At 46.0% G+C, this 27,107-nt stretch overlaps 1 protein-coding gene across 1 annotated transcript in view; it reads left to right on the forward strand.

Annotated features, from left to right (window-relative positions):
- The window catches only part of LOC111233731 (carbohydrate sulfotransferase 8-like), a 36,013-nt gene extending 9,991 nt beyond the window's left edge, over positions 1-26,022 (forward strand). Inside the window, exons 2-4 of the mRNA XM_022761616.1 lie at positions 11,015-11,196; positions 21,773-21,813; positions 23,673-26,022. Coding sequence (XP_022617337.1) covers positions 11,028-11,196; positions 21,773-21,813; positions 23,673-24,764 — 1,302 coding nt within the window. The 5' untranslated portion in view covers positions 11,015-11,027 and the 3' untranslated portion in view covers positions 24,765-26,022. The remainder of the gene's footprint in view (positions 1-11,014; positions 11,197-21,772; positions 21,814-23,672) is intronic.
- Positions 26,023-27,107: the final 1,085 nt, after the last annotated feature.

Below are 27,107 nucleotides of genomic sequence, written 5' to 3' on the forward strand. Positions count from 1 at the left end.
TGTGTGTGTGTGTGTGTGTGTAATAAATCACAAAACAATAATTATTTATTATATCATGTTACAATGAGAGGCTCCTCGTCCTCCACGGAGGTTCAGGTCACATGCTGCTGATCCAGAGAGAAACTATGAACCATTTGTTTGAAGTCAGTAATGGCTAAAAAGTGTTTTGTGAGGGCACACTGACCGTGACCTTTGACCTTTCACCACCAAAATCTAATGTGTTCATCCGTGAGTCCTGGTGAATGTTCGTACAAAAACCGTCAAGGTGTTACTGAGATATCGTGTCCAGGAGAACGGTGAACTGATTAAATTTTGGAGGTCAAAGGTCAAGGTGACTGTGACCTCACAAACCTAATCTTCCTTCTCAGGAAGTGATGTCACACTGAATCAGATCAACATATTGTTCAGGTGTGATCTGAGGAGGAGGCACACACGTGTTCCTCTCACCTGTCAGAGTCTCTGTCTCAGTCTGAGTCTGTCTGTGTCAACAGCTGATGTTGGATGAGACGGACCAGGACCAGGACCAGGATCTGGACCAGGTCCTGGTCCTGGACCAGGACCTGGACCAGGACCAGGACCAGGACCTGGACCTGGACCAGGACCAGGACCTGGACCTGGACCTGGACCTGGACCTCCTGGACCTGGACGTACAGTGCCAGGATCTGGACCAGGATCTGGACCTGGACCAGGACCTGGACCAGGACCAGGACCTGGACCTGGACCTGGACGTACAGTGTGTTCATGTATCATGAAGCTGGATTATAGAGTTAATTTACCCAAGAGAAAATAAACCACAGAAGAAGAAGCAGATAAAAAAAGGGGAGTGGCCTGTCAGTAAAGTCGACAGTCCGACTCGTCTCGCTGTCATTGGTCACTGATTCTTCAGAGTTCAGCGGGAGGCCGAGGGCGGCGTCTCTGAGGATCACGAGGGAAAAGGGTGAAAATGAGTCGGAGCCCGTCCCTCAGCGTCCCTGTAATGAAGGTGACCTGAACACGGACTGATTAACGTCACGCTTCTCTTTACAGACTGTGCTTTTCACTAATGGACGTGATTGTGTTTCAGTTTGGTTGAAATTGCTTCCAAAGGTTTTCTCTGAAACCAGCAGCAAATTAATTAACGCAGTAACTTGGATAATTAGCTTCCCTGGGTTTTTCTGAAAGCATTTTGGTGGCTGGAGTTTCCACATCAGTTGGTGTTAATTTGTTGGCTGGAATGAGCTTCATCTACATGTGAAATTAGCTTCCACTTCCTGCTTGTGTCTCTCCTTGTTGTCATGACATCATGATGAAAGATGCAGCGGTCAGTCGTCTGTAGGTCAGAGCAGAAAGAGTCTGAACCAGGATCAGTCTGCGGTTACTCTACATGTTTATCACATGATCGGACTGTTGGTCCGTCTCTTAACCCCTCCCTCCTCTGTCTGTGGCTCTCGGCTCATTGGTTCCTACTGAAGATGTAAAGCTGTGAAAACTTCTCATGCATATAAAGTTTCATCACTAGTTTCTACCAAACAGGAGGACATGGTGTATTTGTTTGGGACTATTTTCAGCAGCGGATGAATCCATGTCCAGTGCTGTAGTGAGTGTTTGTGGCAGCAGGACTGAGTCAGTCTGCACAACATGTTGACAATATGAAACTATAGAAACCTGTCAGATTCATTGATTATTTATTGTTTATTTAAAGGAAACCAGACACGTCACACTGCAGGAAGCTAACAGTGGTTACAACGTTAACATTCAATCTAATGATAGAATCACATAAAATCTCTACATGAGAAAATATTCAATCTCATCACGTCATTAATCCAACACTGAAGAGAAGTCGTTCAGTTATAATCCGTGTTTACATCAACGATGTGATTGATCATCTGCTCTTTTTACATTATAAAGTGCTGCGTAAATACAGGTGGTTATTAATATTATTATTATTATTGATAATAAAATAAAAAGATAAAACATTAAAAGATGAACCTTCCCCCGGAGAGGAAAGTCAAATTGACACAGCAACAAAAATATAATAGAGAAAATAAGAATAGAAAGAGAATGTAGAATAAATATTATAAACCATACAAAGCATGTATTTCTGTACATGTGCAAATGAAACAATAGATATAAATATAAAAATATACATGTTTATGTAAGTGATCATGAGAACTGGCCAAACTCCATCTGCTGAGGAGAATCATGTGATATGATCAAAAGCCCCCCCCCCCCGTTCAGTCCCTGGACGCAGGTTTCTAATCTTTAATGAATCGTCTGATTTGAAATATTCTGTAAGTCCGGCAGATGATTGGAAGCTCAGAAATATGAAAGGACCATAAACATAATCAGAATATAATCTGTAAATCCGATGAGTTGATAAGCCACCTCCTCCGCCACAATAAAGGGGCGGTATCCCCTCACCGTGAGCTAATACATTAATCCCCATCATTCCCTGATGACGCTCTAATCTTATGGGACAATGTAAACTCTGTTTGTCTGTGAACGCATCGTTTGCTGAGTGGATGAAGAAGTCTGAGCAAACACATTAAAGAAACATCAGAGATGAAACAACCAGCAGCTGGTCTCATTAACACAGTTTAACACCTTTAACACTGATGATGAGACACTTACATTCACCAGCGGTAGATGAACAGAGTCCGACTCCGTTAATCTAAAGCAGCCACTTGATCCAGATCCTGAAGCTCCTGGTTCAAAGATATTAGTGGAAGTTATTGATCTGATATGAATGAAAATCTCCTGAAGCTGACCTGAGATCAGCTGACGGTTTATTACAGAAGACTGTAGAGTGGTGTGACAGAGTGGAGCTTCTTCCTTCATAAATGATCTTTGGTTAAGTTCAGACTGTGTGTTAAAGCTCCTCCAGTGTAAAGGTGTGTGTCCATGTGTAGTGTGATTATAGATCAGCTCTAGCTTCTATATTAATACTGAAAGTATCAAAGCCTCAGTCCACAGAGAAATGCACACAGCCTGTATTCAGAAACTGAGCCTTAAAACCAGCCGTCAGGACTTCTGGAACTTTGTGATGTCACAACAAAGCAGTCTGTCTGTGTGTGTGTGTCTGTGTGTGTGTGTGTGTGTGTGTGTGTGTGTGTGTGTGTGTGTGTGTGTGTGTGTGTGTGTGTTAGCATAGTGGACCATTAGATCAGAGCTCAGTGGACAAACAGAAGTGTATTGTGATGAATGAGTCTGTAATTTCCTCTGACCCTGTTTGAACAACCTCTCCTTCTCCTCCTCCTCCTCTCTTCTTCCTCCTCCTCTCCTCTTCCTCTCCTCTTCCTCCTCTCCTCCTACTCCTCTTTCTCCTCCTTCTTCCTTCCTCTTTCTCTCCCCTATCCTCCCTCTCTTCCTCCTCTCCTCCTCCTTTCTCTCTCCCTCCTCCTCCTCTCTCTCTCTTTCTTCCTCCTTCCTCTCTACTCTTCCTCCTCCTCCTCTCTCTCCTCCTCTCCTCTCTCTTCCTCTACCATCTGCCCTCCCCCTCTCTCCCTCGCTGCGGCGGCTCCCTTCTTACCTCCTCTCTGGTCCTACTTCCCCTCCTGCCCGTTCCTCCTCTTACTCTTCTTCTACTCCTCCTCCCTTCCTTCCCTCTCCTCCTCTTCCTCCTCCTCTTCTGTCTCTCCTCTTCCTCTCTTCCCTCCTCTCCTCCTGCCTCCTCTCCTTCCTCTTTCCTCTTCCTTCCTCCTCCTCTTCCTCTCTTCCTCCTCTCTCCTCTTCTTCCTCCTTCTCCTCCTCTTCCTCTTTCCTCTTCCTCCTTCCTTCTGCTCCTCCTCCTCCCTTCTCCTACCTCTTTCCTCCTCTCCTCCTCTCCTCTCTCTCCTCCTTTCCTCCCTCCCTCTCTCCTCTCTTCCTTTCCTCCTTCCTCCTCTCTCTCCTCCTCCTCCTCTTCCTCCTCCTCCTCTTCCTCCTCCTCTCTCTCCTCACTCTTTCCTCCTCTCTCTTACTCTCCTCCTCCCTTCCTCCTCCTCTCCTCCTCCTTTTCCTCTCCTCTACCTCCCTCCTCCTTTCTTCTCCTCCTCCCTCCTCCTCCTCTTCTTCCTCCTCCTCCTGCCTCCTCTTCCTCCTCCTCTCTCTTCCCTCCTCCTTCTCCTTCCTCCTCCTGCTCTTCCTCCTCCTCCTCCTCCCCCTCCTCCTCCTCCTCCTCCTCCTCCTCCTCCTCCTCCTCCTCTTCCTCCTCCTTCTCCTCACCTTCCTCTTCCTCTTCCTCCTCCTCCTCCTCCTCCTCCTCCTCCTCACCTTCCCTCCTGTGGCCTAGATGTGTGAGATCAGCTGTGATCCTCTCTGACGTTTCTGGGTCCAAATGTTTGAGTTGTGTTTTGTGCGACTTGGCTGAATATTCAGAGTGTGTGTGTGTGTGTGTGTGTGTGTGTGTGTGTGTGTGTGTGTGTGTGTGTGTGCGCGCACACTCCCAGCTGACTCAGTGTGTTATGAGAGTGTGATCGCTGCAGTCACAATATTGATACAGCTCAACACACTGAAGCCGTTCAATATCACCAACCGTTTCCTATTTCAGAGTGTTGATGAGGCAGGAGGGGGGTGTGTGTGTGTGTGTGTGTGTGTGTGTGGTTATCAGACGACACAGACACATATTGATCTCTCAGTGATTCTCCATCTGTCATGTTAATCCAGGCTCCAGCTGATCAAAGAGTCTCAGCTGAGACTCAGAGGTCAAAGGTCACCAGGAGATATGTTTGAAACCTCATCCTGCAGCTGACGTCCCACACAGCTCCACACATGCCCCTCCTCTTTCACCATATTTGGATTAACTGGGAATTAGGGGGCGGAGCCAGACACTGCCAAGATGGCGACGGTGGAGCAGCTCATTCTGAATTTCAGAAACCTGTGGTCCATTTTTACTTACAGCCTGTGGGCTGTGGTTCAGGAGGTAGAGCGGGTCGTCCACTAATCAGAAGGTTGGTGGTTCGATTCCCGGCTCCTCCAGTCTGCATGTTCCTCTGATGGTCGTTGTTCCTCCGTGTCGGCCACAGTCAGAGCGGCAGCCATTTTCTTTTCAGGTCGTCCGTCTGTCTCATTGTCATGGACTCGATATCTCAGTAACACCTTGACTGAACTTCTTCAAATGTGGCTCAAACATTCACTAGGACTCAAGGATGAACTGATTAGATTTTGGGGGTCAAAGGTCAAAGTTACCTCACACCTTACAGATCAAATTGATTAGTGGAGGAAATATAGTTTTAAATTGATAAACCTGGTTTATAGTTATTGTAGGAAGGTTGTGCAGCGGCTCACAGTGATGCGTCTTGTATGTTGATGAGATGTGACTGTACTAAAACACACTGAGCTTATTTTAGTATGGATGCAGTGGGGAATGAGAGCAGAGAACATATGGATCTAAAAATATCTCCACTCAGCAGCTCGACTCCAGCTGATCCACTCTGAACAACAGTCCCATGTTAGTGAAGGTGAAACCGACGGCAGCTGTTGGTTCAACAACAATAACGTCTGATGACCAACAAACTGACATTTAACTGCTGCGACGCCTCAAACTAAAGTCGAGCAGCAGAAACGACAGGGAGACGTTCAGAGCACATGTTCAGTCCGAGCAGAAACCTCCACTGTTGTAATAAAGTAAATAACAAACTGTTGTAATGAACTGAGTCAAAGCAGAACCACTGGTGCTTTTATTCTGAAGGACCAAGCTTGTCTCAGGCAGGAAGTGCTAATGTAGTTACTGTGAACTTAAAACTTCTGGTCAACAGATGGTCGGACAACAACACTTAGCAGTTAGCTGTTAGCTGTTAGCGCGAAGTTAAACTGTCAGCGGTGCCATTAAACATGAGGATTGATTCACTGTGAGCGCCGATGCTAACAGGCTAACCAGCTAGCTCCCAGACTAATTGTTAGCTTCGAGTTAACTTTAGAGTGAACCAATCAAGTTATATTTCCACACCTGCAGGAACCAGGGACACAATGAAACTGATTTAAAGCATTAAGAAATCAAGTTGGAATCACAGTTGAGAATCTGGTACCTGGACATGATTCAGTCACTTCAACACGGTCGCCCTGGTAACTGATCAATAATGTGTTGGATTAATGTGAATACTTTCAGCAGTCTAATGTGAATGAATGCTTTGGTTTGACGAGCCGTGAACCGGTACATGTGAAGGTTTGATTTAGTTGATGAATTATTGATGAATGAGTGAACGGGACAAAGAGCCGCTGGCTGAACGGAGTAGACGGTGTGATAGTGCAGCTGCAGAGAGAGGCTGCAGGAGCTTTGTATTTGCTGCACGTCGTGTCAGACAGGAGCTTCTGCAGCACCTTGAGTTTGTGCTGTTGTTTGCCCTTGAGTGCTGAATCATCAGAAGTCAGCAGCACATTCACAGGTGGAGCAGAGAAATGACTCTGGGCTGTTTTCACAGCAGATTGTTTTTGTTTTTTTCCCGCTCTGTGTTCTCCCCTGGGAAACGCAGCCTGCATTACTCGTTAGTGTCAAATAATGTTGTCTGACTTAATGGGGTCTTTTTAAAGAGGCTGTTTCTTAAAGATCTGAAGCAGAGAGCGGGAACCTGATGACGTGAACGAGGCGATCTGCAAACTTTGAGACGCCTGTAATCTCCAGACTGAGCCACACTGTGGTCGTCAGTCACCCCGAGTTTATCACCTGGTGGAGACGTTTCCACGCTTGGCCTCTCCACGTACAGGCTCCTCCCCCTCAGAGTCCGGACTGGTCGCCACTGATCTGCTGAATCAGTTTTTATTCCTGCGCGTCGGCGACAGTCAGAGCTGGAGGCCATTTTGTTTTCGGGTCGTACCATTGTCGTGGACACGATATCTCAGTAACGCCTTGAGGAAACTTCTTCAGATTTGTTAACAATATTCACCTAGACTCAAGGACAAACTGATTATGGTGGTGGCCAAAGGTCAAAGGTCAAGGTCACTGTGACCTCAGAAAACACTTTTTAGATCTTAAAACCTCAACTTTTAGTGAAAAAAAGTTAGGTGTAGTCCAGATTGAACAACACAGCGGTAAAGAGCGAGAACAGCTGGTGATGCAGAGCGACCTCTGAAGGACGCAGCTCCTGAGACACAGCTACAGTGTCATCACTCCATCATCATCCAGACGGAGAGACCGTGACTCTTTCCTGGAGCTTGACTCGTTGGAGGAGGAAAAAACCACGAGGCGGGAAATTCTAGTTCAACCATTTTTCCAAAGTGTTCTTCCTTCAGAATCTTTTCATGTGGCATCAAAAGAAAAAAGGATCATGGCAGCACTGATTCAAACTGCAGCACAGAGAGAGGGCAAAATGAGGATTTGTGTCCCACTTTCTTATCGAGTGCTGAGTTTTCAATGGCAACAAAAGCAGATCCTGTTAAACCAACAGAGCAGTGATAACAGAAGATGTCGCCTCCTTCACTTCAATGAAAAATCCATCATGACTCGTCCCACAGCGACACAAAAGCTGCTCTGACGCTTCTCTGAGACCCGGTTCGGCTGCGAACGGAGGCTCATCCTGCAACAAAGGAGCCGAGAGTCGGATTCACGGCTGATCGTCGCTGCCGGGTCCGACTCAGGAGACGAGCTTCACGTCAGGCCCGGCGCTCTGCTGTGAAGTGACACGTCTGTCAGACTCTCAGCTCCGTGTGGTCCAAGGCTTCCCAACCGTGGAATTATACATCAATAAATAAATACGGCCATGACATAAATCCTGAAATAAACGAGGTAATAAATGTAGAAATATATGAATAGATGTAAATATAAATATATAAGTGAGTCAATAAATAAACAAATAAATCGATGAATAAATTGCTTTTTATTTTAGGAATTACCTTTTTATTTATTTCTGAAAACTTTTATAAATCTACATTTATTTATTTCAGGGGACTTTTATTTTATAATTCCACATTTATTTCCCAGCTTTTTATTTCCATCTGTCATATTCTAATGAGGGGGCGTGGCTATCTCACAGATTCAGACCAGAGCAACAGCACCAGAACAGTGTGAATCACACACAGAGAATAAAATCCCTCTGGAATAAATAAAAAGCAATTAAATTTATTCATTTATAAAGCTATGTATTTATTTATCAACTCACTTATATATTTATATTTACATCTATTTATTTATTTCTACATTTATTACCTAATTTATTTATTTCATATTGATTTAGGTGACACACGTTCTGTGGAGTGGATTCATCCAGTCGTCGTTTATCAGCTGTTCAGAACATCAGTGTCTCCTCACAGGAACATCTGTATTCAGTGATATTTAAAGAAACAAACTTTAATCATTACAAAGACAGAAACTCACAGTTTATAACAGAGATACTGACTGTCACACAGACGTGTCCTACATTCAAATGATGGATGTTATGATGATATTTATGGATGCAGCTCAGTGTCAGTGGTTACACAGCTTTAAAACACACAACACCTTTATTACTGAAATAAAACTCTCACTGTGTTTCCTCTGCAGCAGCTAAACTACAGTTTTATCTCCACGGCTTCACTGCTACTGGGGGGCATGAGGCGAGAGAGAGAGAGAGAAGAGACAGAGAGACAGACAGACAGACAGACAGACAGACAGACAGAGAGAGAGACAGAGAGACAGACAGAGAGAGAGAGAGACAGACAGACAGACAGACAGAGAGGAGGCAGAGACAGGACAGAGAGAGAAAGGAGCAGCAGAGACAGAAGACAGGACAGAGAGAGAGGACAGAAGAGAGAGAGAGACAAACACAGAGAGAGGGACAGACACAGAGAGAAGACAGCACAGAGAGAGAGAGACAGACAGAGAGAGAGACAGACAGACACAGAGACAGAGAGAGAGACAGACAGAGAGAGAGAGACAGACAGACAGAGAGAGAGAGACAGACAGAGAGAGAGACAGACAGAGAGAGAGAGACAGACAGAGAGAGAGACAGACAGAGAGAGAGAGACAGGGGTTCAGACTTTAAACAGAAGAAGAAAAGTTTCCTCTCCGTCTGTGATCAACTGACTGACAGACGTGTCTGGCGTCTTCACAGCTACGATGCTAACGTGGCTAAAAACAGCTCTGTGTTATTTTGGTAGAGGGAGCGTCAGTGTTGAAGCTCAGAGTGAAGTTATCAATGAGCTGCTGGATCAATCAGCTGAGCTATCATTGGTGCAGCTGTCAGGTCCTGGGGGGTCAGAGTCACTCACTACAGGGTGAGGGGGGGGGGGTCAGAGGTCAGCGTGGTCAGCTGATGTAGTGACGGATGAGTGTCTGTTTTCAGCCACTGGAACTGAAACTGTTTCAGACACATTTGTGCGAAAGTTTGTCATAATTGCTGTGAAGTCTAGAAGGCTAAAATGTGTTTTCTGAGGTCACTGTGACCTTGATCTTTGACCCTTGACCTTTAGCCAAGTCTAATCAGTTCATCACTGACTCCAGGTGAATGTTTCTGCCAAATCTGAAGAAGTTGCTTCAAGGTGTTACTGAGACATCGTGTCGACGAGAATGAGACGGACGACCTGAAAACAAAATGGCGAGTGGATCCTTCGTGGCCCAACCCTATCCCAAGATGCATTGCGCGCCAGTGATGAATGACTTTTCAAACAGAGAATATGGCAAAAAAAAGACCATGTCATTTCGGGTCACCCGTCATAGTCCCTGTGGTCTCCGCAGGCGGCGTCCTCTGAGGGTTGCGGTCCTGAACGAGGACGCAGCTTCAGTTGTTTCCTGTTTCTGCTGAGGTGTCGAGAATCGTGGAATTTGATTGGTCTTTGTACCGACCAGATTTCTGTGTAGTGACGTCGTGTTTTTTAATATGCTGCTGTACTGTCAGTGTGTGTGTGTGTGTGTGTGTTTACTGTTAAAGAAACACAGAGCTTCCTGCTGACCAAACACTCCTAGCTCCCATGAGGTCGAGCAGGAACATCTGTTTCTCTGGAGTGTGCTCAAACAGCTTCTCTCAGCAGGTGTGACTCTGCAGCAGCTCACACACACACACACACACACACACACACACACACACACACACACACACACACACACACACACACACACAAACACACACACACACACACACGTTGAGGCTGCAGTGAGGATAAATGATGAGGCGTTGGTCCATTGAGGCTCCCATACTTCACTCAGGTATTTTCAGCTGTACTTTCATCTGACAGCTGGAGTCTCTTCACTATGTGAAGAGTTTATTAATATGATGCAGATTAAACTCCAAGGACCAAACAGGATGCGAGGAAATGATTGGCTGATTGATCGATTAACTGATTGACAGACAATTTATCTGTTTGGTTTGTTTAAAGGTGTTGATCCATCAGAAGATATAAAAACCATCTCAGTGTAGTTTTACATCTCCTCTCTCAGGCTTCTCTCTGCAGCTCTAGTAACAACAGGTCGGTGAGCCAATCAGAAGAGAGGAGGCTCTGAGCCTCTCTTCTGATTGGCTGACTGTTTTCTGAGTGATCCAATAAAAATAAAGCAGATTTCAGGTAAAAACACTCAGAGAAACCAAATCCTGCAAGGTTTGGATGGTGGGTCCAGGTGGGCGGGGCTTGATTTTTTCTTTGATAATAAACTGAATCTCGTTTGAAGAATTCTTTGAAATTGAAGGTGTTTCACAGGTAAACGAGCTGGTCATTAAGCGTGTTCATTAAGCGTTAAACTATGAAAGACACATTTTCCATGGCTCATCGTGTGTTTAGTCTCTAATATTTAATGTTTCATCACTGAACTGTTGTAATAAAACAAACGAGGCTTGTCTCCTGCCGTGGTGAGGTCGACAGCGAGCTGTAGGAGTAACACTGATCTGTGTGAGTCACTGAAAACAGGTGTATTCATTAATATTCAATAACTTCACTCTTATTCACTGTGGTGTCACAACAATCATGTCAAGCTCCTGCTGGTTACACTACAACACGTAATTAAATTACAGGAGCCCCCTAGTGGTAGATAAAGATATCTACGTCCTTCCTCAGCTTCCACATTAATGTGTAAAGAATGAGATTTATTTTCCCTCCTCAGCTGTCACATGTTGGTATATATGTCACCCCCCCTCTCTCTTGCCCCCCCCCTCAGGGCCAGGTCTGGGATGAGCCTGGGGGAGTGTAGTGTCAGCAGGAGGCTGCTGTCTGCTGCCATGAAGCCGCCCTGCTCTGTCTACTGCTGCCTGTGGTTCCTCCTGCTGCTGGGAGCTGGATCTCTGCTGCTGCTGGTCCACCTGCAGGACCTGACCGACACCGTCCAACAGCAGACCCCAGGTGAGTGTCGCTGAGGGGGTCTTCTTCTTCTCCTCCTTCTTCTTCCTTCTTTTTCTTCTTCTTCCTTTTACAGCACACCACTCAGCTGTTACTGCCCCCTGCAGGCTGAAGAGTGTGTCACATGCTCTGCCCTCACTGGGTCTGTAGTTGTGTAGTTGTGTAGTTGTGTGCTGAACCCCCCCCCCATGTGGTTGAGTGTGTTGTTGTGGTGAGATCAGTAACTACAGTGTGTTGTTGTTCATGTGGAAACAGTCAGTTTCCCCCTTCATAACATTAGCAGATCTGAAATGTAAAGTGGATCCAGAATAACTGATCTGAGACCAGAGACGAGGATCAGCTCAGACAGGAAGTGACCGAGGAGACACTGAGACACATCATCTGTTCATGTGGGTCCAGCTGGTCAGTTTCCTCTGGTCGGGTTTCTCTTCTGACCTCAAGTGACCCCTGTGCTGGGGGGTGGGAGCTTCGTCATCTGATACTTGAATGTGAGCGATGAGTCAGCAGACGCTTCACCACATCGCTGCCGTTCACTCCTCTGATCGTTTTCTGCATTTATTGCTTAATAAAAGAAATAATAGATCAATAATTATCACTCATAATAATAATATTAAAATGATAATCATCACAGTCTCTCGTTATCTTTAGATTCTTGTTTTTTTTGGGGCTTTTTGTGCCTTTAATGGACAGGACAGTAGAGAGGCAGAGGGGGGGGGGATGACACGCAGGAAAGGTCCGTCTGAAGCGGGAGTCGAACCGGGGGCTGACTGCAGCGAGGACTGTGGCCTCTATATATGGGGCGCCTGCATAACCCACTGCGCTACGCAACACCCCTAGATTCTTGTTTTTAATATTTCAAAATCATGATTTGTGGCAAATCAATAAATATAAAAACTGATAGTTATAATTATTGTTTAAAATTATATTATTATTATTATTATTTTTATTTATTCTTATTTTATTTTTAATTATAGGAGAAAGTGGAGCTGCATGTGTTCCATAGAGTCACAGGATTACTATAATATTTATATAATATATATATATATATTATATAATATATATTAACAGGACCCCCCCCCCCCCCCCCGGTGCTTCTGTGGGTGGATCCAGTGTGTTTGGTTCTGGATCTATTGATCTCTATCGATCAGGTGTATCATTGATCAGATCATGTTCTCAGCCTGTCGTCCAATCACAGGCTCAGATTCGAGACGTCTCCTCCCTCATTGATCTGCAGCTGGTCAGCTGTTGTTCCCTCATCAGTGATCAGGTATCAGTAAACCTGATTGATCACAGTCAGATCACAAACAGCCGTGATCGTTTCCCGCCTGTTTCTGGTGATTGTTCTTTGATTCAGCCTCACAGCAGCAGTTTGTCTCACTGTGGCCTCTACTAAGTTTTATTTATTATTATTGACTCATAAGAATGTGACATCACACTGTTGACGTCAGACAGCTCAGTCTCTGTCTCGGCTGACGGGCTTTCAGCCGCATGACATGGCTTTCTTTAGAGGTGAATCTGTGGTCGAGAGCTCCAGAGTAAGACGAGAGAATTAAAGAACGTCAGGGAAGTTTGTGTGTCCTCATTGGCTCCCATGTGTGGGGATTATACAGCAGAGGTATGAACAGGTACATCAGTTACCATGGCAACCATCAATTCAGCGAGATGCAGCACTAACATGTGGCTTAAAAAATTATCTACGACTTTAATTCACACAAACGCCTCATATCTAACCCTCACTTACTGTTCAGGTCAACTTTGACCCCTCTGACATTTGGCAGCAGTAAAAATACCATAAATGTCTTTTAGCCTGAAATGTTATGACTTTTCCTAAAGTGACCCAGAATTCACCAAAATAAAAATATTATAATATTTCATACTTTTGTTCAGCTGCTGTGAATGTTTGTACATTGAGGCTGTTCAGGTCAAATCTGACCGTATCTATTGAAGTGGATTGTAGATCCACAGATATTAGATCTGTGCGTCAGATGAAGGAACATGGAACATAAATGTACTTTATAAATTTATTTATAAAGTACATTTATAACAACAGCTGTTGACCAAAGTGCTGTACAATCAATAACATAAAAACAACACAGCAAGAACACAAACTGGTGCAAACAGACAGAAATGACAACTCTCACACTGAGTCAAAGGCCAAAGAATAAAAATGTGTTTTAAGACGTGATTTAAAAACAGGCAGTGAGCGGGACAGTCTGACATGTAGAGGCAGCTTGTTCCAGAGTTTGGGAGCTGCAACTGAAAAAGCCCGGTCTCCCCTGAGCTTTAGTCTGGATCTGGGCACAACTAAAAGCGACCTGTCAGCAGACCTGAGAGTGCGTAGAGGTACATGTGCCACTAAAAGATCCGACAGGTAAAATGGAGCTAGCTCATGTAATGATTTATAAACGAAAGTTAAAATTTTAAAATCAATCCTAAAACGTACAGGGAGCCAGTGAAGGGAGGCCGGCCCGGGGGAACTGCTCGCCTGTTCCTGTTAAAAGACGAGCTGCTGCATTTTGGACCAACTGTAGTCGTGAGAGGGAGTTCTGGTTAACACCAACATAAAGAGCATTACAGAGGTCAAGGCGGGAAGAAATAAAAGCAATGATGACTCTTTCAAAATCATTAAAAGACAGGCAGGACTTGACCTTTGATAAAAGCTTCAGTTGGAAAAAGCTAGATTTCACAACTGAATTGATGTTTGTCCAATTTAAAATCACTGTCCATAATCACACCCAGATTTCTAACAGTGGATTTTACAGATGGACTTACAGAGCTCAGGTCTGTGTGGGGGCCAACACAGGCACCACTGGGGGGCAGGAGATTATAAAGGTACCTGAGCTGCCACAGACTGTGCAGCAGATGAACACCTAAAGAATACTCTCTCCCTGCTCTGACACTTTAATGAAGGATGAATCCTCCATGTGTTAATGTCAGAGAGGCTGTTTATACTTTCTACATAGATTCACTACAGACACTTATCATGAGGGAGCTCTTACTGTGAAGGCAGAAGCATCAACAGTGTGTGAGGGGTAAATCTGTGTTCCCAGTGTGTGGATCAGATGAATGAGTGTTTTAATATCAGTGTTGGATTCACAGCGAAGGGATGTATGAAAAAAAACGAATTATACAGGAAGTTACAGTTGGTTTAATATAATTATCTTTACGTTAAAAACAATAATAACCTGGTATGTATGGAAGCTTGTCAACTCTGCTCCTGTTTAAGGGGGAGGAGCTACATCATGAGACGCTGCTGTGGAGTTACACACACACACACACACACACACACACACACACAGCTCAGTCTGAGTCAGCACTGATCCAAGGTGAAGGTCTCCTCCTCACCAGGACTGAGTCTCTGACCTCGTCCTCCAGCGGCTCGTTGGAGTCTCATCATCTTCATCATCTTCATCATCTTCATCATCTTCATCGGGTCACATCTGTGCTGATGTGACTTCCCCCTGAAAATGAAATATTAATTCATTGTGGACAGAGACCTGTCCTATCAGCAGACACTGCCCTCCTCCTCCTGATGTCCAGCAGGAGGAACAGTGAGGTCCAGTCCTGGGGGGTCGTCCTCTCTGCTGACTCCCTCCTCCTGCTCTGATCTGCATGTGAACTGATGGAGCAGACAGCAGCTGTCAGTGTCTCCGGTCCACAGACAGTCAGAGACAGCAGATAAGAGACGGAGCGCTTACATCCACTTCCTGTATCTGCGTCACATGGTTCTTCAACTGAAATAAAACGTCTTTCTTTGTGTAATAACAATGTTATTGTTTTTATCATTGAACTTTTGGAGGGAAAACAGAGTGTTATTACACTGATATGATCTTCCCTCACAGGAAAACCACATGAATGTGCAGTTTGTTGAAACTGTTGGTGAAACACTGAAAATCTGCAATGACATGTGACGTGTTACGACGTGAAATCATGTGACACGTGATCAAATGTAGGAAACATGTTAACTTCACATGGTTGTTCCGTGACGATGAGATAAAAACAAGCAGCAAAATCAGCTGTAAATTCAAAGTATAGTGTTGTTTTGTTTTGTTTTGTTTTGTTTTGTTGTTTTGACATAAACAATAATCATGACCACGCCCACTCACGAGACAGGAAGTGCTTATCATTACTTACCATTGGTGCTGCTTGTGATGTGGCAACTTCTGTTCTAGAGGATCGTTGGTGACGTCTTCACATGTTGAGTTTAGTCCGACCATCAGACCCTCTGTGACATGGTGGATCTGGTCTGGTCTGGTCTGGATGTGGATCTGGATCTGGTCTGGACGTGGTCTGGACCTGGTCGGGATCTGGATCTGGCCTGGATCTGGTCTCGATTTGGTCTGGATCTGGTCTGGTCTGGATTTGGTCTGGTCTGGTCTGGTCTGGTCTGGATTTGGTCTGGATCTGGTCTCGATTTGGTCTGGACGAGGTCTGGATCTGGATCTGGTCTGGATCTGGTCTGGTCTGGATCTGGTCTGGATCTGGTCTGGTCTGGACGTGGTCTGGATCTGCGCTGGACCTGGTCTGGTCTGGATCTGGTCTGGACCTGGTCTGGTCTGGATCTGGTCTGGTCTGGACCTGGTCTGGTCTGGACCTGGTCTGGTCTGGATCTGGACGTGGTCTGGATCTGGTCTGGTCTGGTCTGGATCTGGTCTGGTCTGGATCTGGATCTGGTCTGGTCTGGTCTGGTCTGGTCTGGTCTGGATCTGGTCTGGTCTGGTCTGGATCTGGATCTGGACGTGGTCTGGCTCNTGGGTCTGGTCTGGATTTGGTCTGGTCCTGGTCTGGATCTGGTCCGGACCTGGTCTGGTCTGGATCTGGACGTAGTCTGGATCTGGTCTGGTCTGGTCTGGATCTGGTCTGGTCTGGATCTGGATCTGGATCTGGTCTGGTCTGGATCTGGTCTGGTCTGGATCTGGATCTGGACGTGGTCTGGCTCTGGTCTGGATCTGGTCTGGACCTGGTCTGGTCTGGTCTGGACCTGGTCTGGTCTGGATCTGGTCTGGACCTGGTCTGGTCTGGATCTGGTCTGGACCTGGTCTGGTCTGGTCTGGACCTGGTCTGGTCTGGATCTAGTCTGGACCTGGTCTGGTCTGGATCTGGACGTGGTCTGGATCTGGTCTGGTCTGGTCTGGTCTGGATCTGGTCTGGTCTGGATCTGGACGTGGTCTGGATCTGGATCTGGATCTGGTCTGGTCTGGTCTGGATCTGGATCTGGACGTGGTCTGGCTCTGGTCTGGATCTGGTCTGGACCTGGTCTGGTCTGGTCTGGACCTGGTCTGGTCTGGACCTGGTCTGGTCTGGCGGTGGCGGGATGACGTGATGCTCTGTGACTCATGCTGATTCGGTTTTTATTCCACTTGATTTACATTTGAGATCTGCTCATCAGCTGGAGAGGTCGTTGACATCCGATGGCCCGGCTGTAAATCCGCAGAGTGACATAGTTTTTCCGTGGCGGTTTTCATCCCTCTGTGGACGGTAAAAATGTCCCTGTGGGACTCCACCCAGTCTGATGTGGAGACGCCAGGACGGAGGGGAAGTACAGTCTGAGTTTCTAAGAACGAGAGACGACAGGTTAATGAACAGATTGATGCAGGGATATATAAAGGGTTTTTATGGATTTTTTTTACAGTGTAAGGACGACCGCACTGAGCATGCTCAGTTCTCCTGCGGTTCAATCAGTGATGTGATGTCATCCGAGCTGCTGTGAACCACTGTTTTTATCCATTAAGCATAATCAATCATCACACACACTGTTGAGGTGACATCATGTGGATGTTACTGCGGCTCAGTTTAATTGTTTCTCACGTCTGAGACTCTGGATTCAGTTCATCTTGTCTGAGAGTAGAACCCAGAGACCAGGTCTCAGTCTGAGGTTCTTCAGTCTGTGGTTCTGCAGTCTGTGGTTCTGCAGTCTGTGGTTCTTCAGTCTGTGGTTCTTCAGTCTGAAGTTCTTCAGTCTGTGGTTCTTCAGTCTGTGTTTCTTCAGTCTGTGGTTCTGCAGTCTGAAGTTCTTCAGTCTGTGGTTCTGCAGTCTGTGGTTCTTCAGTCTGAGGTTCTTCAGTCTGTGGTTCTGCAGTCTGTGGTTCTTCAGTCTGTGGTTCTTCAGTCTGTGGTTCTTCAGTCTGTGGTTCTGCAGTCTGTGGTTCTGCAATCTGTGGTTCTGCAATCTGTGGTTCTTCAGTCTGTGGTTCCAAAGTCTGTGGTTCCAAAGTCTGAGGTTCTTTCCTCGACACATCAGCTTCCAGACTTTTTTCCATGACCTTTTCCAGGTGCATGATGACCTGTTATTTCCATGTGTGAGCAGCATTGTGATGGTGTGTTGTACTGGTGTTCAGATTGTGTGTGTGTGTGTGTGTGTGTGTGTGTGTGCGTGCGTGCGTGCGTGCGTGCGTGCGTGCGTGCGTGCGGCTCAGAACACACACAGAGTGCAGTCTGTATTATTCATGTGGTTGTGGAGTTCACAGCAATGACAAGTAACATGAAGCGACACAGAGAATAACCTGATGAATAAAACAGGGGGTTGTTGTGGGGGGGGGCAGAGCTTCACTGAAGCTTGTTGCGTAGCAGGAAATGAACCAGCAGAGGTCTGTCCCTCCATCATTAGTTCATCCTGATGAGAACATGAACCTCGTTTCATCACAGTCATCAGACTGATTCAGGTCATATCACCTGAACTAACGAACTGATCTGAGGTCAGTTCATGAGTCCCGTTATAATCTGTCTTTGAACTGATCAAATGTCAAACATCAAGCTCGACACGAGGCTGTGGATTGGCTCGGTGACCTTATCACCAGCCGCTGATACAGAGCGAGGAGCCTCGGATCTGTCAGGACCAGATACCTGAACACGAAATACAGACAGGAAGCAGGTCTGAGGTCTGGACCTGCAGCTCAGGGTTTTCTTTATCATCACACGTCTTTCCATCCACATGCTTTTATTCACATTTTCTGTTTAAATCACTGTGAGACACTCCATTGATCTACTTGTCACACTGACCTTTGACCTTTAGCCACCAAAGTCTGATCAGTTCATCCTTGAGTCCAAGTGAATGTTTGTTAGTGAATGTAATTAATAAGAGGTTACGGAGATATCACGTTTGCAAGGCCAAAACTTTGTTCTGTGAGGTCACTACGACATTGACCTTTGACCCCCAAAGTCTAATGTCTTCATCTTTGTGTCATAGTGAATGTTTGTGCCGAGTTTGAAGAAGTTCTGTCAAGGTGTTCCTGAAATATCGTGTCCACGAGACGTACAGACGGACAACCTGAAAACAAAATGGCTGCTCTGACTGTCGCTGCGGGGAAGGAATAAAAACACTGGGCTCAGGGTGTATTCCCTGTTTACATCCCTCAAAGCATTATGGGAACTGTAGTTTCAAAACAGCGGAATAAAAGGTGTAGTTTTAATATTTTTTAATGCTCTTCAGGTGGAGAGTTCAACATGTCACCTGCTGGTCGTACCTGGCACTTTTCTCACCTGTGTTGGTTGGTCTTGTGTCTCTTACCTGACGGACATCAGCTGATCGGAGTGAGTCTGGCCTCCGCAGATTATCCTGCTGCTACATGAATAAACACAGTAGAAAGAACAACAGCAGTGAACAGCAGTTTAATGTGGGTCAGCTGACGGTTCACTGAAGGTCTGACCCACAACACACTGACAACCTGCGGGGGAGGGGGGGGTGTTTTGGTGAATCTGTTTTGGCAGAGGAAATCCTCCTGAGTGATGGTGGGGGGGGGGTTAAAACCCCCCCTCCTCTGTCCATCTCTTATTGATGTTGAGCTGATGAATATTTGAAGGCGCCCAGAGCTGAGAGACGTCACGTGGCGCGCAGAGCGACAGTGTGGACAGGAGGCCGTGCACGGTCTGTGCTTTAAAACAGCTGTAATGTTTTTACACCAGGATAAATGACAGAGTGAAAACTAGACGGTGAAGCTACAGACCGTCAGAGAGCAGCTGCTGAACATGGTGGAGACCAAACACAGAGAGAAAAGACTGAGACTGATCAGGTGACACAAACATCTGGGACTGACAAACAGCTGGCTGTACATTTACTCCACATCTGTCCTTAAAATACAGTTGATGTATTTTTACTTTGATACATTTTTATGTTAAAGCTTCAGATTATTGATATATGAAACATAATCATCCAATAAATGATGGTGCAACAAATATATTTTCTTCTTCTGTGTTTTATTTGAAGTGTTGATCCATCAGAAGATATAAAAACCATCTCAGTGTAGTTTTACATCTCCTCTCTCAGGCTTCTCTCTGGAGCTCTAGTAACAACAGGTCGGTGAGCCAATCAGAAGAGAGGAGGCTCTGAGCCTCTCTTCTGATTGGCTGACTGTTTTCTGAGTGATCCAATAAAAATATAGCAGATACCAGGTAAAAACACTCAGAGAAACCAAATCCTGCAAGGTTTGGATGGTGGGTCCAGGTGGGCGGGGCTTGGTGACTGCTTAGTTGTGACATCACAAAGTTCCAGAAGTCCTGACGGCTGGTTTTAAGGCTCAGTTTCTGAATACAGGCTGTGTGCATTTCTCTGTGGACTGAGGCTTTGATACTTTCACAGTATTAATATAGAAGCTAGAGCTGATCTATAATCACACTACACATGGACACAGACCTTTACACTGGAGGAGCTTTAAACATCACAATAGTTGTAATAACAAACATTAAATCAACAGTGCGGCCTGAGGTTCCTGCACTGAGCAGAGATCACTGATGACCTGGATCCACTAAACCTCCAGGGCGACCCCCTGAAAACCTCCTGATCCCGCTCTCAGTAATCTGTCCACGCTCTGATAAAACCTGCTCTGAAGATTTGAATATTTGTCACAGTTTAATCTGTGGACTTTCAAATCCTCGCAGCCGTGGAAACAAAAGCCTCCAGGAGGTTAATTCTGACTGTGATGAGGTAGGGAGGGGGAGAGGGTGGGGGCTGGGGGGGCTGTGTGACATCACTGAGGACCTCTTTACTTCTGCTGATCTGAGACCAGCGGAGGACATTACAGAGGATGTGTGGGAGTCGAGCAGCTCGTATCTTAACGAGATCTACTGAGTGTTTGTAAGATTAATGTTTGTTTGAAGGATTAAGACTTTAAAGATGGGGGTGGGGGGGGGGGGGGCAGGTGCATTAATCCCTGTGAAATTATAGTGAGCAGCTCTGGAGGATTTCATGGTTCTGACACTCTGCTCCTCTTCAGACGTTAAAAAGATGAACCTGAACCTCAACGTTTGAAGCTTCAGAGATTCAGAGAGAAGGTTTGAATGTTCAGTATTTAGTATAAAACCTCTAAGAATCAGAGACCCGGGTTCAGGATCAGCTGATCCAGGTTCAGGATCAGAGAGATGAAGTCCAGGTGACATCGTTCATACACCGTCAGTGTTAATCTAATGATTCAAAACTTTATGAATGAAAAGCTTTTGAAGAAGAGACTCAGATCCATCAGGTCTGGACTCAGGTCCAGTGAGTCTCAGACCTCCAGAGGTGGTTCCGGTCCGTCAGGTTCCAGTGACAGGAAGTGTCACGACGAGTAGTGACAGGGAGCATGTGGCCCCTCCCACCAGTTACCTGTACCACACAGGAAGCTGCTCCAGGTGAAGCTGGGCGTCGCCCAGGTGTGTTTCTGTTTTTGTCAAGATCAAAAATGCTCAGGTCCGCACCTGTGTCACACACACACACACACACTCACACACACACACCTGACAGTCACATTCAGAACACTTTGATTCCTCCACGCCGCCGACAGTCAGAGTGGCAGCCATTTTGTTTTCAGGTTGTCCGATATCTCAGTAACACCTGGAGGGAACTTCTTGACACAAACCTTCACCTGGACTCAAGGATGAACTGATTAGATTTTGGGGGTCAAACTTCAAAGGTCAAGGTCACGGTGACCTCTGTATAAACAGGGATGTAATGGGTTAAAGACTGGGACTGTCACTGAAGCTGAGGTGATGGTGAGCAGACACATGGAGATGAGTCTCCTGTTTGCTGTGTTTGTGTGTGTGTGTTTGTGTGTGTGTGTGTGTGTGTGTGTGACGGTGAGGTGCAGGCTGGGTAATAAATAACCAGGAGCTGCTGCAGGACGCAGGACACCGCTAACCTTCAGTGTCAGGAAGCTGCTGAGAGGCCATCTGGAGCTGGAACAGGACACCAACCCCCCCACTGTGTGTGTGTGTGTGTGTGTGTGTGTGTGTGAGAGTCTATTTAAGATGCAGTGATGCTGCCAGAGTTATTTGGAGCATCATTTGCCTCCTGTTGAGTTGAGAGCTGTCAGAGTGTGTGTTTGCTTTGTCTGCTCAGACAAAACAAACACACACACACACAGGAAGGAGGTTTCACTTCAAAATAAGACGACCTCATACAGTCACATAACGTGTCCTAATGTGCTGTGGACTCACCAGTCTCCTGTCTGTCATGAAACCAGTGTTTGTTTTTAAAGGTGTGTGTGTGTGTGTGTGTGTGTGTGTGTGTGTGTGTGTGTGTGTGTGTGTGTGTGTGTGTGTGTGTGTGTGTGTGTGTGTGTGTGTGTGTGTGTGTGTGATAACAGCCTGTTGTCTCCTGTGTCTGCAGGTGTGAACGTGCTGGTGGCTCCCAGGTGGCCTGTAGAGAAGGTGAGTCGAGCTGCAGCTGTGGCAGCGTCTCCTCACTCTGCTCCAGCACAGGAGACAGACGGGGGGACAGCGACCCCCAGAGGCCGGTCGCTGCATCACAACTACAGCCTCTACTGTGTGTGTGTGTGTGTGTGTGTGATAACAGCCTGTTGTCTCCTGTGTCTGCAGGTGTGAACGTGCTGGTGGCTCCCAGGTGGCCTGTAGAGAAGGTGAGTCGAGCTGCAGCTGTGGCAGCGTCTCCTCACTCTGCTCCAGCACAGGAGACAGACGGGGGGACAGCGACCCCCAGAGGCCGGTCGCTGCATCACAACTACAGCCTCTACACATGGTCCCTGGTGACGGGCTCAGCTGGTTTTACTCTCCTGACAAACAGCCTCACGTCATGGAAGTAAAAGCTGACTGAGATTCTAATCCTAATATCAATCAATCAATCAATCAATCAGTCAGTCAATACAAACAATGTAACACAAAGTGCTTTACAGAATAAAAGCAATAAATCAAACCCACCCGCTCACACACACAAATATAAATAATAGATAATTATAAATTTGCACTGAGGAAACACTGAAGACTGGAGCAAAGATAACAAGTGATAAGATGAAATAATAAAATGCTAAAAGAGAGGAAATGTATGAAAGTTAGTACAACCAGAAATAAAAGTATTAAAAGGAAAACGATCCGGAAAATAATCATAGAATAAAAGGACATATCAGTAAAACAGCTTAAAAATATAAATATATATATATATATATGTATTTATATATTCTATTTATTTATTTATACATAGAGAGGTTCTGTGAAAAAAAAGTATATATCATATATACATAATAAAATAAAAAATAGAAAATGTGTGTCACTGCCACACACACATTTTTTATTCTATGTTTTTGGCTCAGAGAGATGGGATATATGACTTCCTGAAGACCAGTCATGATTTCCATAAACAAGTGAAATAAAGTGACTGAAACAGACGAACACCATCAGCCAGGTGTGAAGAGACGTCTCTGTCCACCCTGAGTCTGCTTCTGTTCCAGGTTTCTACCTGTTGAAGGACGTGTTTCCTCTTCACTGCCACCAGGTGCTGCTGATGAGAGACTGTTGGTCTCTGTAAATAACACTGACCTGCTCTACATGAAAACTTCTGATCCAGAGCTGTATCAGTACAAACTGACTGAGGCAGATTTTACAGCAGCGAGAACAACTGAAGAAAACCCAGAGTGAAGCTCAGAGCACTGCAACGTAAGAAAACACAAATAAACTCAAACATCTCCATCGGTCTGACACCAGCTGCAAATACTCACAACACACAGGAAGTGTTTCCAGGGGACACTAAAAAGTGATGAACCAGGCTGGGACACACGTGTTCAGTTGTGACCTTTGAATTCAAAAGAATTGAACAACAAGTGCACATGGGTGTGTTATAATACATGTGTTATAATATCATAATACATGTGTTATAACACATATTATAATACATCCATGCAAGTGTGTTCCAGCTGGGTCCATCATTGGATGAACACTTCCTGTTGTGTATTTGCTCATGTGTCAGACTGATGGAGATGTTTTCTGAATTTGTTTGTTTTTTTAAGCTGCAGTGTTTTGAGCTTCAGGGCCACCGTAGTTTCATTTACATCAGTGAGCTGAGAGTGATTTACACTGTTCTATGAGCTGAAGATAAATCAGCTGATTGTAGCCTGAGATCGTCTCTATACACAAATACAATCCAGTGAAGATGGAGAATTATTCCGTCATTCAAAACCTGAAGGAAACAGGAAGGAAACAATAAAAATAAATAAATAAAAATAAAAACTAATGATTTTCCCGCCTCACTGACCTGTGGTCGACTGTCTCTATTTCAGGACATGGAGAGCGACGGAGTCTCAGCTGCAGAGCAGAGTGACGGAGGTGACGGAGGTGACGGAGGTGACGGAGGTGACGGCGTGAGGTCAGAGGTCTTTGACCTCAGACCGCAGCAGGCGTCTGCCTCTGCCTCCGAGTTCGACGACTCTGCGGTTGTGTCCAAACAGCCGGTCACCAAACGTCACAGGAAGCTGCTTCTGAAGAGCAGCCTCGCCGCCTCCAGCGCCTCCGCGTGTGGGGAGGAGGAGCAGCAGCTGAAGCTGGCCAGGACACAGGAATCCCGCCGCCGCCTGCTGAGCGAAGTCTGTACCAAATACCACCCGGGCGTCACAGAACAGCCGGTCTCTCAGCGTCAGGTGTCGCGGGTTTACGTGGAGGACCGGTCCCGGCTGCTGTACTGCGAGGTGCCCAAAGCCGGCTGCTCCAACTGGAAACGGGTCCTGATGGTACTGGGCGGCAGCGCCTCCTCCACCAGAGACATACCTCACGACGCGGCACATTACGCCAACCACCTGCGGCGGCTGGAGAGCTACGACCGCGCTGGCATCACAGAGAGACTCCGCTCCTACACCAAGGTGCTGTTCGTCAGGGAGCCCTTCGAGCGCCTGGTGTCAGCCTTTCGGGACAAGTTTGAGAGTCCGAACTCGTACTACCACCCCGTGTTCGGACGCCCCATCATCTCCAGATACCGCACCAATGCTACGCGCACCGCACTGCGCACTGGCGCCGGCGTCACCTTCAGGGAGTTCGTCCAGTACCTGTTGGATGTGCATCGGCCGGTGGGGATGGACATCCACTGGGAGCCGGTCAGTCAGCTGTGTAACCCCTGCCTCCTCAGCTACAACTTCATCGGGAAGTTCGAGAGTCTGGAGGAAGAAGCCAACTTCCTGCTGCAGAGCGTGGGCGCGCCCAGGAACCTCACCTTCCCCGCTTTCAAAGACAGGAACCCCCTGGCTGAGAGGACTTCCTCCATAATCACCCAGAAATACTTCTCACAGCTCAACGCCACGGAGCGGCAGAAGGCCTTCGACTTCTACTACATGGACTACCTGATGTTCAACTACCCCAAACCCTTCAAAGACCTGCACTGAGCATCAGGCACGAACCATAATGCACTGCAGCGCTGCCATGTTGAACACAGCGGACAGTCAGAGCTGAGCTCTGGGTGATGACAGGAACATGGCTGCAGGATGTTTTAATGCTGCAGTCACTGAGACTGAGACTGATGTTTCTGGGTCCAGATGTTTTCCCCGATCAAGGTGTTTTCTTCTGGGTTTTAAATCTTTCTGTCGTGATGCAGTTTCATGTTTCATCAGACCGCTTTGTTTGTCAAACCATTTCAAACAGGAAGTGACAGTTTTTATAGAAATCAATGTCCAGATTAACGCCTGAACACCAGCTGTGTCCACATGACGTCCACGTGACGTCCACATGACGTCCACTCAGGTTGTTTATTTATGTGTTTGTTTTATCAGATTTTTTACGGTGACATCTTGAGATGTTTTGTTTTGTCCGACCAACAGTTCAGTCAGTTCACTGTCACATGAGTCAGAAGAAGCACAAAAGACACTTTGGATAAGTTGTGAATTATTCTTCGACAGAACTGCACATAAACCTATCAGACAAGCTAACGTTTTACAAAAGCTAACGCTGATAGTGAAAGTAATCTTAACAGAGAAGCTAAGGTTCACAGAAGCTAATGTTCACAGAGAAGCTAACTTTTGCAGAAAAGCTAACTTTTGCAGAGAAGCTAACTTTTGCAGAGAAGCTAATGTTTTACAGAAGCTAACATTCACCTAGAAGCTAACTTTTGCAGAGAAGCTAACATTCACAGAGAAGCTAATTTTTGCAGAGAAGCTAACGTTCACTGGGAAGCTAATGTTTTACAGAAGCTAATGTTCACCTAGAAGCTAACTTTTGCAGAGAAGCTAACATTCACAGAGAAGCTAATGTTCACTGAGAAGCTAATGTTTTACAGAAGCTAACGTTCACTGGGAAGCTAACATGCTCATCTTCCATGTTTACACTCACATCACAAACTAACAGTGTCCAGACACAAACACAAGACTCAGACTTCTCCTTTGTTCATCTTCAGATGAGCTTCAGGAAGAGACTCAGCTGGGACTGAACTGTCGTCTCCTGATGAGACATGTGGACAGGTGACACAGCTGGTGGACAGGTGAGGATCTCTGTCAGCGGGACAGTAGTGAAGCTGTGGTCATGTTGTTGTCATGTTGTCGATGGACAGAACACTGAAGGTTTGGTTTGCTGACTCTTCGTCTTCGCTCTGACTCTCTTTGCCAAACTGACGCGACCTCACCTCTGAGCCTTAACACTGCCATCTCACCTGATGCGATACGTCAGCTGTTCGTTTTTCTGAATACAAATAAAGTGTGAGAGTCTTGTTCTTGATGTAGCTGTGAGTTTCTGTGCTGCTGCAAAGACCTGATGGTTCTGGTTCTGGTTCTGGACTGAGACGGATCCTGGCCCTGTTTGTTTTCTGATAGCAGGTTTATCAGTCCACGCTTCATCTGTCTGTTAATGTTTCTGTGACGGAGCTTCAGAGCCGCACTGAGGGAAGAAACTCATCTGAAAGTCTGAGAAGAAAGTGACAATATTTAAAGAAAAAAGTTGTAATTTTACAAGAATCAAAAATGTAAAAATTCAAGAGAAAAAACTATTTTTAGGAATATTGATATATAATATAAAGATACGCTCAACCAATCAAACAGGTGAAAGGAGTGACATGATGATGATGAAGATGGTGATGAAGATGATGGTGAAGATGAAGATGGTGATGATGATGAAGATGATGAAGATCATGATGAAGATGATGAAGATAAAGATCTCTTCCTCAGCGTTGCCCTAAAGGTGAAAGGTCATGGCTTACTCACAGTAATAGTAAAGTAAGAGTAAACGTTTTCCTGTGTTTCATTTTAAAAGGGGAGGGGCCAAACATCTTACTTGGTGATAATAACAACAATGTATGATAAAACTAATCGAAGAGCATCTTTAGGTCGCCAGGTGAGTCAGCTCTCAGGTGAGAACAGAACCCGAATCAACCAGTTCACTCCAGTCATTACCTGAGCTGTGTGACATTATACAGCTGCTTCTGGACGCCGTGAGCGTCGCCATGCAGCAGCTGCTCTGTGCTGATCAGTGACCACGCCCTCCATTATCAATGATCAATACTGACCCTGAAAACCTCCAGGGTGGACCCCTGACCAGGTGTGTGTGTGTGTGTGTGTGTCTGTGTGTCTGTCTGTGTGTGTGTGTGTGTCTGTCTGTGTGTGTGTGTGTGTGTTTGTGTGTGTGTGTGTATCTGTGTGTATCTGTGTGTGTGTGTGTCTGTGTGTGTCTGTGTGTCTGTGTGTGTGTGTCTGTGTGTGTGTGTGTGTGTGTGTGTGTGTGTGTCTGTGTGTGTGTGTGTGTGT

This window comes from Seriola dumerili, unplaced genomic scaffold (genome assembly GCF_002260705.1).
Source record: "Seriola dumerili isolate Sdu_G_001 unplaced genomic scaffold, Sdu_1.0 BDQW01000417.1, whole genome shotgun sequence".
In the NCBI taxonomy this organism is placed as follows: domain Eukaryota; kingdom Metazoa; phylum Chordata; class Actinopteri; order Carangiformes; family Carangidae; genus Seriola; species Seriola dumerili.